This window comes from Stegodyphus dumicola, chromosome X2 (genome assembly GCF_044657685.1).
Source record: "Stegodyphus dumicola isolate Sdum_Otavi_A_Nest chromosome X2, ASM4465768v1".
Lineage (NCBI taxonomy): Eukaryota > Metazoa > Arthropoda > Arachnida > Araneae > Eresidae > Stegodyphus > Stegodyphus dumicola.
The window spans coordinates 171,142,619-171,163,055 of record NC_140781.1 but is presented as its reverse complement, the minus strand read 5'-3'; the positions used below and the strand labels follow the sequence as shown (position 1 = coordinate 171,163,055).

The following is a 20,437-nucleotide window of genomic DNA, read 5'->3' as shown; positions in this document are numbered from 1 at the left end:
GCTATGTTCAATAAATGTGGGAAATAGACAAGATACACAGGAAGGGTATACGAAACCCTTTATTTTTCACTCTTTACAATAATTTCCGGACTTCGGAATACAGAGACCAACTACTTGTGGTCTGAATGTAAGAATATAAAAACATTAACTAAACTCTAACTTAACTCTGGAATAATAAACAAGGGCCTACGTGGAAGATTGGCCGTAGATTAACAGGAAGCCGTATGTAGTACAGAGAACTGTTAACACTACAATACGTTTAAAAAATTATTAAGAGGATTAAACCTCTGGCCTGGAAGGCAACCAGCAACCGAGTAAAACTGCTAAGGCAAGCGGCCTGCTTCGACTAACTCCTTCCTCTCTCTCACTTGGCAAAAAGCCACAACTTAAGTACTTGGCGTTCGCCAGACAAATTTTGCATAAATAAGTAAACGCTTTTAATTCTGGCCGGAAGTAGAAAATAAGAAGTGATAGTAAAGATTTAAAATAAAATAAACGTTAGTAAAACTTAAGATCCTTACAAGCCTACATCAGGACTCAAATGATAATTGGCAGAGATTGATTTTGTTTGCTATGGAACATGATATGGTGGTTGCCAGTACTTGCCTTTCACACAAAAGTATTCATAAAATGACTTAAAAATCTCCAGATTGTGACACTTCAATCAGATTGACCACATCTTAATTTACACCAGACACATATTAGATGTCAGGCCATTACCTGGTAATGATGAAAATCAAAGCAAGAATCTCTTATGCTTGTAAAAATCAGGGGTTGAAATTAGTCCCCTGATTTTTAAGGGATCCCCTGATTTAAGAGTCCACTGTTAAGAGAGAAAGATATAAAGCAGAAACACCAGAATGAATTGGAAACTTGATCAAAAGACCTCAAATTGGAAGAAATAGAGTGTACAGATGAGAAATGGAATCTGTTAAAAACGACTATTATTGAAACTGGTAACAAAGTCTTAGGAAGAGCAAAAAAGAGAATGACTGATGACCAGTTTGATCAAGAATAAAGGGCTGCCATTAATCTTAAAAATAAGGCACATAAGAATATGCTTCAAAGAAAGCACACTAGGTAGCTGCTAAAGAATACACTACTTGACATTGAAAATACAACACCAAGAAGGAGTGGTCAGAAAGGCAACCAGAGACAGAGAGCGACGAACAATAGGTGATCTTTGTTTCGCAATGATATGCATAATACAGAGCGAGAACAGCATCAACACAATAACTGGCTCTCCATTTCCTATCAACCATTTGCCACAGTTCATCTTCTGAATGCGGCAACGGCAGGGTCTGCAAATGGAGTCCAATCACATCCCAAATGTGTTCGACTGGTGAGAGATCAGAAGAGAATGATGGCCAGGGAAGTATCTGTACACCTTGCACAGTTGGCTGATGTGAGCAGTGGGTGGTCGGGCATTATCCTGCTGATAAAGAGCACTGGGCACTCCCAGAAAGTAGGGCAGTGTCACCAGCCACAGCAAACATCCATGTATCGTTGGGCCGTCATAGTGCCCTGAATACAAAATACAGGTGAGTGTCATAGGTTGGCCCTGAATACTTGCCAACCTATGACACTCAAAAATCAGGAGATTCTTTTTAAGAAATCAGGAGATTTTTCACAATGTTAAAAAAACTTTTTAAATGATAAAAATGTAGTTTTTAATAATGAATTAACTTTAAATAGTTACTAATTCTTAAATGCAAGCAACACAAAAATACCTTACACATAAAAAACATTTTTAGTACTTGCATCGTTTAAGGGGGGGAACCATACTTTAATCAGTTTTCGTACAAATGTTATGAACAGTGGCAGATTTTGCTTTCATTTAGAAAGAAACTTCATAATTTTGTTCATAGCAATTGCCCCATAGGCCTGCTTTAGCTAATAAAAGTTTTATTGATGTGTGATCACTAATATTAGATCTAAATTTAGTCTTCATTTTCGCAACAGCACTGAAAATCCTCTCACATTCTGCATCTGTTCAAAAAGTACTTTATATCAGAAAAAGATGCATTTGCTAGAGCAGAAAAATCAGCAACTTTAGCATGCAAAATTAATTCATCGTTGACTGAAAATTTATGTAGTATGTAATCACATACTCGATAGAAGTAACTTCTAACATAAAGATAAAACTTATTTTTGTCTTCTGAAAGTTCTACTTTTGTAGTTGCAGCTCCTATTACCAAATCTTCATCTTTCTTCTGATTTTCCATTTCACCATAAATCACATCATATACAAAATTACAAGGCAAAACACAGACTGGTTTTACAAACTTTGATAAAATGTCTTTAAACAGATCATAAATCATTGATTGCAAAACATGAATTAATGGAATTCTGCTTTGTAGAACTGTGTTAAGAACATCGAATGATAGCAAAATGAATTGTAAAAAAAAAGCAAAATGCTTTGTTAAGGTCCGAAGAAAAAAACATAAATATTCGTTCTTCACAAGATAAACATACAGTAATCGGAAAATGTTTCGTGTGTTGAGCAATTTTTTTATTTTGAGAAAAATTTGTATCAGCTTTACGCTTATATTTTGTGGTATTATTTTGAGAACAGCCAGTTGAATTGGTGAATGGTGGAGAAATTACTTTATTTTTCTCAAACCTATTTTTAACAATCGAAGCAGTAACTACATCTCCATTTACTTTAGGTATTTTATAACTTTAAATAGAGCCTTTTATTTTAAATCTCGAAGCATTTACTTCTTCTTTAAAAAATGCAAGAAGTGGGTTCCATTGATCGAGGATTCTAGATAAGCATTTCTTTAAAGACAGCCAGCATGTACACACGTTTCAAAATTTTTCTCATTTCAGTATTATGCAGCTGTTGGAACTGTTTCAATTTTTCCTTCCTTTTAGAAATCCTTTCAAGATAATAATAAATATCAACAATGTGTTTATAAACATTTATTGGTAAAGAAGCTACTCCTTTTTCAGCAGCTAAATTTAAGAGGTGACAGGTACACATCATAATCTGCAAATCTGAATTTTCCTTTCTGAAGATGCCTGCAACACCAGTCTTCAAGCCTACCAATACTGGTGCATTATCGGCACCAAGACTGCACTCAATTTCTGAAGACTCTGGATTAAAAAAAGAAACAACAATTGGATACAGTTTTGAATCGGTATTATTGCTTCCATCCGTAGAGAGGCAGAACGGAGCTGTTTTAATGCAATCAATAACTGAAGATTTATTTTTCAAATCCATTTCTTTAACAATTGCACCTGTTTTGGTCCTTGCACTTGAGTATTTCTTAGCGATTTCACCATCGGGAAACATTTTTCTAAATAAAGCTGCAGCATGATCCAATGCATTCAGTGGCAGGTTGTGCTCCAGTAAAAAAGCAGAGAACAGACATTGTACATTAATAACTTTTTAGTCCTTTGTTTCCGAAGAAAAATTTAATTTTTCGTTTTTTTCAAAACAATTTATGTTGTCCTTGTGTTTTTGTGTACGCACATGTTTGAGAACACCTGCTCTTCCCCCATACGAAATCGAAAAATCGCAATGACAGACAGTACACACCGCAAATTTATTACATTTCCTTGAGGAAGTAATGGAAGGAAAGTCAAATGTGTACGATTTTTGAAACGTACATGAGTATTTCACCTTTCTCGCAAACATAACAAAAGATGATAATTTCTAAAACTATTTCCCGAAGGCACGTGTACTCACACAACTCAGGACAAGATGAATGAAATAACTAAAGAACATCTAAATAACAGCCTTAAGCTTGCTTTGTGCTCATTGGCTAATATATACCAGATGACATGCAGTGGAGCTCGATGCCCATTGGAGAACGACGTTTCTTGATGCTTTCACTCACAAAACAGAAGTTCTCATCTGATTCACAAGGTTTTGTTTTAGATATAATCTAGAGAAAATTCAATTGCTTTCAGACGTCCAAAATCACTTTATTTATTTATTTTTTTTTATAACGAAGCCAAGTTCCATAAAAATCGTGAGAAATTTTAAGAATAAGAAAAAGTCGGGAGAAATATATTGTAAATCGGGTTGGCGGGAGAGCTGTTGAAAATCGGGAGTCTCCCGCCTAAATCGGGAGAGTTGGCAACTCTGTACAGGTGACATGGAATTGCATGCAATTGCACCCTAAACCATGATGCCGATTTGCCCCCCCCAGTGGGGCATTCCACAATTGCTGTCAGATTGAACCTGTCTCCTCATTGATGTCACACTTGTACACAGGAACTGTCATTGGAGAAACAGAAATGTGACTCATCTGCCATTCTGTCATCCATGTCACTCGAGCTCGGCATCATTGCAGATATTGGCAACTATGATGTAGGATCAATAGCAGTCTTCTTAATGGACGCTATGAGTGCAGGCCACTAGCCACTAATCGGCGGCAAATGGTTCTGGTTGATATGGGAACATCCATGGTGTCTTGAACTTACTGTAGAATGGATGTAGAAGTGGCTTGCAGATGTGCCACCGCTCGTTGGTGGAAGCGGTGAACCATGCATGCTGACGTCACTCTGGTTGTACTGGCACCCTTCAAACTTGCTATATTTCCTTGTTCCAACCATCGTCACCACCACCAGCACACTATGGACAGGCCCAGGTGTGCATCAACTGAGATTTGCCATATGGACCAACTTGCCCTTCTCAGTCCGATCACCAGGCCCCTAGTAAAATTGTCTGCCTGCTGGAACTTCCTCTGTTAACGACAGCCTGGTATTCTCTGCTATTACACGCATCCTCTGAGACAAGAAAAAATTATCTACAATGATTTCCCTAGCAGAAATAATGGCACAAAAACTGAACATTCTACAGGTTCCTTTCCTCATACCTTCTTCAATGTGCGCTGGAGAGCTGTGCATTTCATATCGTTCGCATAACTCGGTGACGTGCATCTACCATGAAATTTGCGTAATTTTTGGGCCACTCCTTCTTCCATTTTTCAATGCAGGGTAGTGTATAAATGTGCTTGAAAAATGAAAAAGATCCACTATGCTAAAAAAGATGGACTTTCATCAAAATCTTCTAACTAATGTTGAACAATTTAGAGAAGTGTGAGAAAGTAGAGCTTTCTTTCATGAAATTAGTTGTAGATGCAGAAGTTTTAACCCATTAGCCGCTGGTGTTGCGTTGACACAACGGTCAAAATAAATGCATATATAAATATAACTACCTAAGATATTTTATACCAGCAGATGATTTTGTGTAGGGAATATTACGAAGATTATTTCTGTAAAAAAATATTTGCCTTCAACAATCATTTTGTTTATAATAATTAATCTCATACTTTAGGCAAAATTTTCAACCGGATATTTTTGCTGAAAATATTTAATGAAAGAATTGATATTTTTCGATTAAAGATTGGTTCACTCCATCCAATTGTTCACAATAAAGGTCTGCATTAACAGTTTGTCCAGGTTTCAGCAATTCAAAATGAACAATTCCGCGAATACTCCATCAAACATCCAGAAGCGCCTTTTTGGGATGTAAACCCTATTAAAACTGCCTTCTGAGTTTTGGATTATCATATACGACTATTTTTTGTATTGCCATTGAAGCAATATGTTGCATGTGATGGATAGGTTGGCTTTGTTCTTTTCAGACAGATTATGGGAGACTTAAACACCTACTTTGCTTATTTTTCCATTCTGCTTTAAAAGTTCTTGGATGGTCGACCAAGGTTGGTTAAGAGTGTTTGACATGGATTTGCTTCCACTTCTGCCCTTAGCATGTTGTTGTTGACATGCGCAGAAATGACATTGCTTTCCGGCCCCCCTATTATAATTTCTACATTATTTTACTAGATTTAAACTGATCCGGAAAATTCCGAAATCCGGAATCACCAAAGTCCCAAGAAGTCTGGATCTCAGACTTTGCACTATATTCCAAAGTATACCCAATTACTTAATTTTCATTGTGATACATGTAATGCAGTTGGCTATCATTCAGTTGAATAATTTTTTTAAGCATCATGTATTATTTTTTGTAAATATCCATGATTAAAATGACCTTTTTTTAAAATTTTATTCGTAATTACTGAATTTCCATGTTCATATTTCATATTACACCACACTCTGTGCTACAAATATCATTATTTTTGTTATTTTGTCACCCTTAAAAGTTGTGACCATCTTTTGTGTTGTAACCTATATGATGTTAGTACAAAATAATGCTGCTTTGGAACAGGCCATACTTAAAAGAGGGCCCATTTTTATATTATGGCACAAGCTACTCAAACATAGCATATAACAAATTTAAATTTTACAACAACTTGAATTATACACTATGTGACAAAGATGCTTCTGTTCCCAGCAGTAATTACAGATGTAGGTATGACTGATTTTAAATTGAATATTAGGAACATTTCATGTTTATAAAAACTTGCATTTGAAGAAGAGAATAATTTGCCAATTTTATTAATTATTCATTTTAATGACTGGAATCTCTAGTGTCAATATGAAAATTTTATAAATGAATAAAATCAGATCAGATATGTCACATGCAATATAGGAAATATATTTCCATGTACAAGCTGAGAATTTTGAACAAATTGTTTGCTCCTTAAGTTTGGCTTATATACGAGTTCAATATGACTTCCAAATAATTCAACTGCAAAAAATTATTAGTTTTATTTTATTTAATCCTAATCTTCATTAACTAAACTTCTCAATACCCAAATGCAGACTCTGAATTTTTGTAGCAATCTCTACTCTGTGAGAATGGCACTAACCTTCATTTAACCATTAATATCACTAACATTTCTCTCATGGATAATATGATCTTGAGTTTTAGTCACAGCACTGCTGGTGCAACATATTTTGAATGATCATGTCTAGTCTATTTTTCGTATGCACTCACTATCATTTAATTAATCTGATAGATGCAAGTTAGATGACTTTTTATTCAAATTTTTGTCAACATACAGCTGGGTTTAGAGCACAATTTTAAAATCTTATGCACAAGTTTTTATTTTTGACTGAATTTTGCAATAAAATGCTACACTTTGGCTTATACATGGGTCAACTAATACTCAGAAATATATAAGTACAATTCCACATTTTCAGGAAACACATTATCAGTTTTAATTGAGGTAAGGGCCATTTTCAATAAAGCATTCTGAACATACATTTTGGAAAATAGAACGGGGGGAAAAATTTGAAATTTGAAATCTCTACCCATACTAGACCAGTTTTAAAATTAAAACATGGTGAGTAACATATTGCTTGCCTTTCGTTTTAATTAAATATTATTTGCATGAGTCGTGTGTGAATGATTGATTCAAGCCGTGTAAAATGTACAAAATCAAATTAGATTTCAGACCGATTTCCGTGACTGTTAAGGATTTGCAATGATCTTTAACTCCAGCTCACTTTTAAAAATACATAACTCCTACATATTCTCCTTGCTAAAGTATTTCAATGACATACAGTGAGGAATGAAATTAAAAGTATTACATCTTACCTAAAAGATACATTTCTACAAAAAATGTACTAAAGGTATAGAATCCTTTTTTTTTATTAGTAGTATTACACCTAACACAATTTTTTTAAATAAGATATTATGATACATGTAATACATTTTTAAAATTTATAATATATATATAAATATGAAATACATACCAATGTATGGTTCTCCAGACGAAACATATAAAACATCATCATCCCTATACAAATAAGGCAGCTTTAATGAATATCATAAAATAATAAATATAAATGCTGTAATTAATAACTTAACTGGTGTTTAAGATTTTGATCATTATATTAAATTACATAACACTGAACACAAATGAAAAATAAAACTAACTTCTGTGCTAGCATTAAATCAAGAAGACCACTAAGAGCTTCAAACGCATATGCAAAAATTTACAATATAATAATTTTTTTGAAATTTTTTATTTAGCTACTACTGGCCATATAAAATGCAATTCCATAAAAAAAGTGATATTAAAACTGTACAAGATGAACAAATAATACAGGGCACAAGGGAGAAGTGATTAAAATCACAGCTCTGTTCGATTTGCAGAACAGGAAAAACATCAGTATTTTAAGTAGCTGCTATGACTGGCAGTAACTCCTGTAACATGGTTTGGCACTGAAAGAGGCTTTAATATGTGCTTGGGGTATGAGAGTCACTCCTGTTTGCACACACTGCCTAAATGCATCTGGCATAGCTGGGTGTGGTACTACATTGTTGGCATAGTGCTAGAGAAGAAGGCTGCCATAGTCTTGGGCCAAGTTTCAAATCTCAGATCAAGGCACGGATGTTTGTCAGTGCATGGGGTCTCTGCAGCATGGAGTACTTGTTGCATGGGTACTAAGCATGGGTACTATGCACAGCATGAGGTACTAATACTTTTGAGCTGAGTTTCATCTCCAGAGGTTGATGGCAGAGGAAGAAGAATGGGAGACCCTTGGGGTGTTCTTCCTCAAAAATGGGACAAAGCTTTCCTTTTTCTTGTAGGTGTACTTCAATTAGCCTCTGTAATATACCCTGGACAGGGTTTTTGATGATGAAATGGCTAGATAACCAACTTGTTTTGATCATTAAAATATATATATGCATTAATCTGTGTCCAGTCACTTTTTGCACATTGTTCTCAGCATTAAAAATAAAATCTAATACCACTGACTGTAACAGACTGAAAACTTCCGTTTCATTTATTTGATACAAACAATATATACTTTTTTAATACTTTGATATTTCCCTTTAGTCTATCAGAAAGAAGCCAAATGAACAAGCATCTGGCAGACTAAAGGGCTGAAAGTTGAATACTTATAGTTTGAACTGAGTTCAAATGCCAGTGAATGGGCTGGCTGTATGGGTTTTTCATGGTTTTCCTCATGTGTAATGTGATAAAATGGTAATTTCCCTTAAAAGTTCACCACAAAAGCATCTTCCCAATTACGTAAATAATCCTTGTGTACTTTATCATTCATACTCAACAAATTTTCTTTTTATACATTATTGAATGAAACAAGCAGATTTTCTCTGTTATAAATAATGAAGCTCTTAAAATCGAAAATGCTAGCAAGCTGATTTTAATGTTAATCAACATTAAAGATTTAATTTGAGTTGCCAACAGCAGATATTTTTATTGAAGATGAGAAACAAAATACTTTCATTTCTTGTTTATTATATATCATAACTTTTTTTTAAAATGTTGGTACTTTGTTATGGCAGCCCCCAAGATTGAATCTCCAATAAACTGAGATATCTCAACAAAATCTGGCCACGTGCTCTTATATCTCACCACATGATCATTTATTAGCACCGGCTGCATGTGCTTATACTTTACCATGTAATCGCATATTAGCACCTTTTTGCATTTTTGCTTTTGCCATGTTCTTATATTATTAATTTTTTATGAGGTTTACAAATTTGCATTATTTATTTCAAAATATATTCATTGCTTTTTTGTGAATATAATGTTAACAATCTTTAATGTACCAAGTAATGAGGTGGATGCCATACCATTTTTTCAAGAAAGGAGTTTTACCTGACAAACAAGTACACAAAAATGGCCACAATATCAAACTTTAATGATGAAACCATTTAAAGGTTCAATGTTAAAAAGTGAAAAAAGATGAAGAGCCTTTGTGTTGGAAATTGGTTCAGCAGTTTCATAATATCGTTCATCACTGCTACTAGATTTATGTATTCTTGGGCAGAGGAGTTAATGTCCATGAAATGGTGTAACAAACAGTTTAATATGTGTGAAAGTGCTGCAGTTGACTCGAACAACTGCATGAGATAAAACAATAATAATGATAAGGATTCTTAAAATTTTATTAGAAAACGACATGTCAGCATAATTGTTATATATTGTGTTTTTATTTTTACATTTGCGCCTCACGAACTTGGTGAAATTATAGTTCAAATCTTGGCACAAGTCTAAAATCGCCAAATATGGTTGGGGGCTGTTATAACAGAGAAGTACCAAATTTTTTTTACGGTAAACCCTTTTTCTAACTGTTGTACTCCAATTTTAAGTTTGCAGACTGCAAAATCTTTAATAAATTATCTCCAAAGGAACAAATAACATGAATCTATGCTTTGCAAACATTCTTTTTAAACAGTCTTTTTGAATGACCATTATATAAAAGCTCAATAATGTTAATAATTTCTTTTAAATATTTAAGCCATTCCAGTTGCAATAATTTGGCACACTAAACTGTGTTAGGTGGCTCAGCAAAAACACTCTCTTGAAATAATGACATCCTAACATTTCAAATAAAAGTTTATAAATTAATAAAAAAATTCATAGACACATCTCTAGAAATTTAAGAATGATCTTTTTCTAGTCAAGTAATGTATGAACAAGCAATACATGAAAAATTCATTTCTTTATAGAATGTTGACAGGGGATGTGAGATAATACTTTTTCAATATAAAATTAATTAGGTGTTAATGCAATAAAATTTGATTAGAGCATTCATAAACTAGCAATGTTTATGCAGAATTTTATCAAAACTGAAAAAAAATTTCATCTTAAATGACTTGAAGTAATTCAGTATGCTAAGTTGTTTACAACACTACTAAAAATTAAAAATGGAATTTGAAATAAAGTAGTACCAGACACACTTTTTGGAAAATTTACTTTTATTTTTATTATTATTATATGAACTAACACATTTCTGAATATTTTGGATATTATTACATAATATTAATATATATAATTATTAGTCTCCTACACAGGAAAATGAAGTTACATTATTTTAATATAAATAATAGGAAGAAATATTGTAGCGAGCTTGCTAAAAAGTTACCGGGAGCTATAGCTCCTTGAAATAGTTCAACGCAGTATTACTAAAATATTGACATAGAAGAAATTTTTTTAAAAAATTATAAACATGTAAAAAAGAAAAAACTGCTTACATGTGAAATAAAACTGTTTAAAATCAATGTTGGAAAACATGTGAATGCACGAAAAAACTAATCTGATCGTTGTGACATGTGAAAAGCTATTTCTTCCTATTATTTCATATTTTTGCAGCATTTTGCGCAAAAAAATTTTTAAGACCAAATAGGTCTTGCGTCTCATTACTTGTTAGCTTTTCAATTTCTATTTCGATTATATTTTAATATAAATAGTTAGAAATAAACAAAAGACAAATTAATTATTAACAATATGCATTTAACTAAACGAAAATATAGGATCATGAGTTGAAATTAAAGGTTAAGGCATATTTTACATTACGAACGAAACCCAACTCTTCAACAGGAATTATCTACTTTTAGCCACCACTATGAATCTTTTCAGGCACATATTTGCAAAACCACATCATTTGCAGTACTTCTGCTGCAGAAACTGCTTAAATTATTTATTAAAGTATCACAAAAAAGAGGTAAAAAAACTAAACTGGCTTATTAAAACTATCTCTTGAAGTACAATTACAAATTAACAAATACTAGCTAGTGCTACATGCAGGATTTCAGGAAACCAAGTAGTTAAATCAATGAAAGAAAATCTTTTTCCTATCATCAGCTCCATTATTGGAGATTCTATTCTGTGCTCTAACAGATTCATTCACCAGTTTACCAGATTCATTCAACAAAATTCATTCACCAATCAATAGGTTTGAGAAATGGATGGCTCTTAGTTTCAGGCTAAACAGCTATACTAGGTATTTATCACAATACTCTCTCTGAATTGCAGATTCACTCACTATTTAAATTCAAACTAATTTTCATTCTGGTGAATACCAACAAAAGAAGCAGGAGGCATAGGAAAGAAATGATATAAAATAAGAAGTTAGTAGCAAAAACACACCTTCAAATGGAAATACACTTTTTCCTTGAAGTTTTTGAGAAAAAATGTTAAATTTTTTTTTAAATCATGATCAACTAGCATTTATTCAATATAGCAAATGTCAATACCTTTTATTTTTGAAAAATATAGAAAAACAAAGTAAATAAAAAACTGATTTTAGTACAAAATTTTTACAGTGTTCTATTTTATGCATCATTCCTTTAGAAATATTTTAATGAATTATGTTTCTTTGAAAATAAAATAACGTAAAAAGAATCAATAATATCAACAAAAAAATGTAGTTGACAGTGAGATTTGATTTGACAACTTAGTTAGTAGCTTTGCTTCATATCACATATTATTAATTTTAGTAATATCCTCTTAATATTCCACTACATGAGGGAAAGTCAAAAATTATCCAAACTTTAGGCACAGAGCATCTACATGATAGTCACACTGCCTTCTGTACATACATGCTTAGAGCTGGTGTTACTGTGGCTATGTAAGCTCAGTTTCACATTGATTGCATCATTTTACTTGCTGCTGTGGCAGTAGAAACAAGGCTGCTGCACTACTAGAGTGCATCAGGGAGGAACAAAGAGTAGTGATCCGGTTTCTCTGGTCAGATGTGTGTTAGGATGAAATTGATTGGATATTTTCAACAAAATACAGAGGCAGTGCTTTACCACCTATGAGTGGATTGAAAACTTAAAATAGAGAAATGTGTGTAGAAAGAGCAAGTTGCCTTTCAACTTCTGCCACAGATGAAATGATTCAGCAAGTTTGAGAAGTAGTAATAGCTAAGAGAAGCGTTAACATGGATGAGATAGCATATTTTCTGCAGATTACACATAGTTCTATCATACCATGCATCTTAACTTCCATAACATCTCTGTAAGATGGGTGCCAAGATATCTTACTACAAAGTACAAGTGAATGTACACTAAGGTTGGCCAATGTTTACTTGACAGCTACAACAACAAAGGCAAATAATTTTTAGCATGGGAACAAAAGATAATACATGCATTCATCCAAAAGAGAGTATGGAGTGGAAATATCCAGGATCACCATCAATGAAGAGATTCAAGCATCTGGGTTTTGACATGCTAGATTATGCTGCCTACAGCTCAAGTGTTGCCTCTTCTGACTACTGAAAGATGCTTTAGGAGGTCACTGATTATTTGTGCATAAATGGCTGCATGAAAACCAAAAACCTTCTATTTGAAGGGGATATTCAGGCTTATTGGACTGCTGTACCAAATTCACCGAAAAAGAATGGGACTACATAGAAAAATAATATACTTATTTAGTCTCTACTTTTGTGTTAATAAATTCTCAGAACAAGAGTGCAGACAATTTTTTACCCTTGTACAGTCTTCTTTGTATAATATATTATGACGGCCATACAAGACTAAGGATTTTTGCTTTTAGAACATCACTTGCTATAGAACTTATATAAAGTAATGTGACAATAACACAAGTAATTATTACCTCATATGTATATTCCCTACTTCTTAAAATAAAGAATTTAATAATATTAACCCTATCTAAGACACTTCAGAATTACAAAAAGACTTTAAATAGGCATGAATTTGACTTTATGTTAAACAAGATTATCCATTAAAAAGGCAGTTAAGTGCATTTCAGGTACTTAAAATTGTTTCACCTCTTATGTAGAATAAAATTTAAGAATTATCATTATTTTTCTTCACTTGAAAATAAAACTGCACAGCATTAAAGTAAAAATTTTTTCTGAATAAAACTTTTTATGAGGCTCAGATTTTTAAAGATTAGGAATATCATTTCTTACCAGTACAATTTATAATATACTGAACTGCCAAAATGTTATGACCACACCTAAACCATAAGAACACACTTATCATAATGATGCAGGTAGTGTGTGAGAAGGACAGAATGTTATTTAACCCTTTGCACTCGGGGCCTTTTTCATGTGGCACACCAGCAACTCGAGATGTTCCGCAGCCTTTTTAATGCATTTCTTACCAGTAACTTAAAACCATTACTCCCACAAATTAATGTATAAAATTTTTATAGTTTAACATTTATCTTTACAACTTTATAAACATTATTTCTTAAATATTAGTCTCTGTTATTATTCTGTGTATGATATTTCATGCAATAATTCCCAAGATGCATGCCTGGCTTGTTGGGGCAAGTATTACAATAATATGCCATTTGATGCCTTTTTCCGGGTTCATTTCTCTGATAGATATGAAAAGATAAGATTTCAGATAAGAAAATCTTATTTCCATTTAAAGGGGTATCATTTTACACTTCATAAGATTATACAGAAAGAGTATAGGAATCTGCTTTGAAGAAAATAAACATACACAGTTATTGCCATGCATTGAGTTTTTGCATCAAACCAAGTGGTGAGTGAGAGTCACCTCCCACATTTGCGGCATCAAATCACATGGTGCACAGCGAGAGTCACCTCTTGAGTGCGAAGGGTTAATAGCTGCAACAGGTACTAAGAAGTAATTTTGCTGAGTAGGTAAGTAGGAAGGCTGCTGATTTAAGCCACTTAAGACCAGATTTTGATGGCTTGAAGGCTTGGAACAAGTATCTCAGATATGGCATTGCTCAGAAGGTGCTCATGAGCTACCATTGTTAGTAGCTATGAAAAATAGAAAACAGATTTGAAACATGTGCAGATTGTGATGGTTCAAAAGCTAGGAACAAGTATCTCAGAAATGGCACTGCTCAGAAGGTGCTTATGAGCTACCATTGTTAGTACCTATGAAAAGTGGAAGACAGACTTCAAACACGTAGCAGATGCCAAAGCATTGGAAATCCATGCATGACACTGAAGAATATACCACTTGGTGAAGGCAAATAGGTGGCTGCTAATGGCTGATCTGAGAGTCGCATACACTGGAGATCCAAGTATGAGGGTATTTAAGCCCACAGTTTATTGAATTTTAAGTCTGTTAGACATCGGACTTTGCAGCCGATACTCCTTTTATATGCCTCTGTTATCCTAGCATCACTGATATTTGATTCTGAAGTATGCCTATGAACACTGTGCTTTGTCTATGCAGCAATCAAAGAGAGTTGTAAAAAAATTATGATTATTCATCACATCGATGGACATATCACGGTATGCAATCTTCAAGATAAAAAAACAGTTGCAGACTGCAAGACATAAACATGCCAATGATGAATGTACTAAGCTTTGGGAGATTTTCTCATGGGCATTCACAAAGCTAACAGTTTTTGCTTCCATGACAGCTTCAGACTACAAGAACATCACTGACGACTAATTACATCCTGTCATGGCTCCTGCTCTCCCCATACGTAACTGGCTCTTCCAACAAATCAACACTTCTTGTCATATGACTGCAAATATGCTACAGTGATTTGAAGAACATGCATAAATTCCAGTTGATGTTATGGCCTCCAAACTTGCCAGATAATCTTAGTGAGCACATCTGGGACATAGTGAAACATAAGCTAAGAACTCATCACTTACCTCATCTAAAGCTACAGGAGCTATATGGCTTCTATTTGCATATCTGGTACAATCTCCCTCCTGATGCTTCAAGGACATGTAAAATCCATGCAGTGATACTTTCTACAGCTAACTTGCATACTAAAGATATGATACTAGAAGACATGATACTAGACGGGTGGTCATTATGTTTTGGCTGATCAGTAAAAGTGAAGAATTAAGACATTAGGAATTAACCTAGAGATCTTTGAAATGTATGCATTAAAAAGCATTAGTATCATAATATTTGATAAGGAAGCAGCAATAAATCTTCTATTAGTAATCTACTAATTACACTTATGACAAATTTTTCATTTTACTTCTGTTAAAATCTCCAAACAATTTTTAAGCACTCATATAGTTTTCTTTGTAATACAGTCCAAAGTCTTTAATCCGGACTCGTCGGGACTTCGGCAATTCCGGATTAGTGGTTTTTCCAGATTACAGATCATCAATTTAAATCTGGTACGATGGCATGCAGAAATTATACAATTAAAAATATGAAACCGTAATTTATGAAATAAAGAGCAATTATACAAAAAAAAAAAAAAAAAAAAAAAAACGAACTTAATATTTATTTGTTTACTTTATTAAACATTTCTTTCAATGCAAGTTGTTTAAGTTGCTTCGTTTTATGTGCTAATACTTTCTCTTTAATTCTATAAACAGACATAATTTCTTGTTCAATTACAAAATTCCACTGTTCAAGTCCTGTAATTGCTGTGCCGAGAATACCGACTAACTTGTCAATTTTTTTTTCATTTTCACTAACCTCTCTGTCACTTTCTTCATGACTTTATCCATTTTTTGCAGCAATTCCACTTTTTGTTTGATGATCATCAAAACATGCTTTCGCTTTGTAGATCCTTTGGCAGCTCCAGAATCGGAAACTCTTTTTGACATAATCGAAAGTTCAAGCCTACTTTTTATAAAATTGCTCTAACAGTCTGCAAAAAATCATAAGCCAGATCCAATTAGAAGATTAAGGAACAGCGCAATCTGCAGCATTTACTGAAATAGATAATTAGATAATTTTAGCCTAGCTTATACCGTCCGTTATACATTTAATGTGCATGTGCATTATGCACATGTGTAAATGCATATGTGCATGAATAAAGGTATTATGCGCATGTGTAAATGCATTATGCGTTTACACATGCACAGAAAGTTTGTAGCTTTGAGGTCCGGATTATAGATCATTCCAGATTATGGACGTCCGGATTAAAGACTTTGTACTGTATGCAGAAGAGAAACATGCCCATATCAAATTCCAAATTATGTAATCAACCTTAGATTGAAGTAAGTTTTACAGAAAAATTCCATATTTTGAGTGACACAAGTACAGTCCTTCATCTTCAAGAAACAAAAATATGCTGCTCCTTGAGAAATGCATACACATTTTACAATAAAAACAGCATCAATCTAAGATCAATTTTGGTTTTCTTTCCTTTTTGTCTTTTTAAGTAATCAAACTAGTTAGGTCAATAGCTATTATTATTACTTAGGTTAGCGATTTAAAATTCAGTACTTCAACTATTGTTATGCTTCATCTTACCAAGAAGGTTCTCTCCCTCCATTTTCTGTCTTTCCCTTAATTTGCCAGTATTAAGGGATATTTCCTGATTTTCCTCATTATGAATTAGCATACAAAAAAGGATAAATTTCCCACGAGAATAGCTACTACATTATACTTATACAAAATGCATTAACCTTTTTTTTAATAAAAATATATAAACAAAGCATGCATTTTTTCAATCATTAATTCTCATAAAAATAAACCAGTTTTAGTTACGAAATACTAAAGGTATATTTGCAGTAACAAACCATATATATTGAGCATGCAATAAAAATTTTTGCTTTTCATACCTAATGAGAGTGATATCATCTATTTCTCCACCTTGAGCAGTATACAATACTTTAGCAGAAATATTGAGTTTTTTTGCAGCTGCCATCAAAAGATCATCAAGGGTATCAGATAAAGGCAACAGCTACAAATAACATAAAAGTGACAAATTAATACAGACAATTACTGCATACTTAATAAATCACTAATATTTTAACTCTGATACTATACTAACAAATCATAAATAAATGCACATATCTGTAGCAATCCAACTCATATTACAATAAAATTTGAGTATAGATTAATTTTACCCATAAGCAAAATTCGTATGACACAGCAATAACTAGTTATGAGAGCACATGATAACAGTACTTTGATTATTTGCATACCCATGAAAAGTCAGTCACTTTGTGAATTATTTAATTTATTGAAAAATTAAAACTTTGGATAGCAAAATTAATAGATGGATACTCAATCCATTTTTGTCTGATCCAAACTCAATGAACAACAACGATTTTTGAAAAGAACTGTGGAACACATCTACATCGACTTTCTGTATAAATTATAAATAAACTTACATTTTTGTTTTAACTACTAAGCCTTAAATAAAATTCTAATTTGCCTAATTCTAATTCGTAAATTTGCCTTGAATAAAATTCTAAATAAGTACCTAGATACTACTTACACTTGTATAGAGTCCCTAAAATTTAGTAGAGACATTGTCTTACTCTCAGTTTTGACAAATACTGAAGACTAGTAATTAGCAGTTTTCAGAAATTTAATTTATTTAAGCTCAGTTACTCCAAATGATCCAAATTTTTAAATGTGAAGTCTGAATATTTTGAGTCTGTTTTGAGTCTCTAACTGAAAGTTAAGATTCCCCACAGAATTTTCTTGGCACTGGAACTGTTATATCTTTCTTTCTATCTATCTCAGGTTGCTGCACAAGGGATTTTTTCTCAATGATAAATTACACCCCTAAAAATATGTTCATATCACTGGTTTTCATACATTAACCAAGACCTTAAGCCCATTATTCAAGATGTAGCTTTTGTGGTAGAAGATTATTCAAGATATATGTAGAAAATTATTAAACAGTATAGACATATCAACATAACCACCTCAGCAGATATCACCAAATTTTCAGAATGTGCCAAATATAGGCTAACAGTGCATACAACAGCTTTTCAATTTTAAAAAGCAAAGTCATCATTTAGTATGCATTCCAAGTTCTAAAAGTTTTTAATGATTGGCTATTTTCTGTCATAAATTCAATTTTAAAATATGCACTTGAGGAATTTGCATATAACAGAAGAAAATGTGATGAAATTTCTGCAGGAATTTTGCTGTAAAATCCTGAACATTGACATTTACATTTAATGAAATTATATTTCAGAAAATGATCTTTTTGAAAATACAATGTGAAAAATTATAATTAACACAATGGGATTTAAATCGATAATTGGTTTGAAAATAGTCATCTGTCTTTCACTACAGCAGTTTGATTTTTCTAGCACAGAAGCAGAGAATTTAAGTGGCATTAAATTCTGCCAGGTAGAATTGGAGATGGTTGACAAGATTAAAATAGACTGTAATAGTTATAAAGAAAAGATATAGACATTGGATTAAAGAGGCCAAAGGAAACAAACTTGTATGAAGGTTTGTATCCTATCCTCCTTGTATAAAGGTTTGCTGACTGGTTTTCGAGATTAAAATGTACGCAATACATAATTTTTTGCAATTATAAGTCATGATTTGCTTTCTTAAATAAAAACTTCTTAAACAATGCCAATGTAATTGTCATAATATGGAACTACCCATTAAACTTGAGTGAATATGCAAGGAAATAAATAAATTTTGAAATGCAGATGTTTTGGGGACTAGCGAGTTGAAAATAGATATCTTCTATTATACATTACTAAGCATATGTAGATTGATACTATTTAGTCTGAACTGATACTATTTAGCCTTGATTGATACTATTTATTCTGAATAAATAGTTAAGCATAAGTTTAAAGGATAAAACAATAGAAGATAATATGGAAGTATTTTTAGTATATTATTACAACTGCTCGTCATTCAGCGACAGTTTGCAAAGAGCTCCGAGTAAGTTGCCACTTTGGCACAATCCATTAATAAGAAAGCTCAATTATTATTAATTAGCTCAATGGTGTCATTTAAACAATAGGGCAAGGAGGCATAATGAAAAAGAAGACCCTATTTTTAGTACATTATTATCAAGCTACAGATAAAAATCAAAATTAGAAATGAAAAATTGAGGTAACTGAGTTCTTAACTGAGTACAGTTAAAATATAATACTGTATTTACTTGCATATCTTCCCCTCTTTTCCTACTAATTTTACTGCTTGAAAAAATATGAGGGGGAAAATATGAGGTTCATAATATTTCTAAACAAACTGCTTTAATGATAAACACAGCACACTAAAAAGCACACATAAAGAAACTATTATTATTATATTATGCACTTCAAAGCATTTAGCAATTTCAATACAGTACAAAGTCCGAAATCCGGACGTCCATTATTCAGAATGCTCTAAAATTTGGAGCTCAAAGCCACAAACATTTTTTTTTTTTAAATTAATGCTTTACGCATGCGCATTTGATTTTTCCTTCCATAACAAAACATGTAGATATTTTCACTTAAAAATTCAGATTCTTAATTTCACTTAGGCACTAAATAAAATACCTCGTTATGGAAAAACAATCATGTAAGCATAAATTTGTGAGGTTAATAATTTGGTTCTGTAGCTGAGTATCTACTTGGCATACATCTCAAACTGAAACATTCACCTATTTTATATCCCTGACGCTGACCTGGCGAGTCATCATTTATTTTATTTTGCCTTCGTCACCGCATGTTTATCAATACATGACAGCTTCAACAATAACTCATGCAGAAATGTCTAAACTTTTTTATTATATTAGGAATTGAATAACAAGAGTATGGCAACCTTTTATGCTAGCATTACGCTTGGCGATGATTACAGATTTTTAAATGCTCTAAGAAATGCAGACGAGGAAAAAATCAAAAAAAATTTCTTTTCATATGCTAAAAATAGATTTTGTTAATGAAACTCATAGGCCAAAAGATTACATTTAGCGCTATTTTAATTAAGAATAACTGAGAAGCGGCGGCAGAATATATCGGCACTAGACAGCAAAATTTAGAGAAGATGAAATTTTTGGAATTTGGGGAAGCACTGAACGGCAAAATTAAGAGATGAGAAGTGTTTTACAATTTAGGGGGAAAGCACTGGGATCCAAAGTTTAGGCATGGTGAAAATTTAGAACTTAGGAAAGTGCGTTTTAGCAGA

At 32.8% G+C, this 20,437-nt stretch overlaps 1 protein-coding gene across 2 annotated transcripts in view; it reads right to left on the bottom strand.

Annotated features, from left to right (window-relative positions):
- LOC118188943 (BTB/POZ domain-containing protein KCTD9) overlaps positions 1-20,437 on the bottom strand; it is a 79,875-nt gene that overhangs the window by 46,120 nt on the left and 13,318 nt on the right. For both annotated transcript variants that reach the window (XM_035359471.2, XM_085810107.1), the window contains exons 2-3: positions 17,125-17,246; positions 7,618-7,661 (exon numbers count right to left, since the gene is read on the bottom strand). In XM_035359471.2, coding sequence (XP_035215362.1) covers positions 7,618-7,661; positions 17,125-17,246 — 166 coding nt within the window. The remainder of the gene's footprint in view (positions 1-7,617; positions 7,662-17,124; positions 17,247-20,437) is intronic.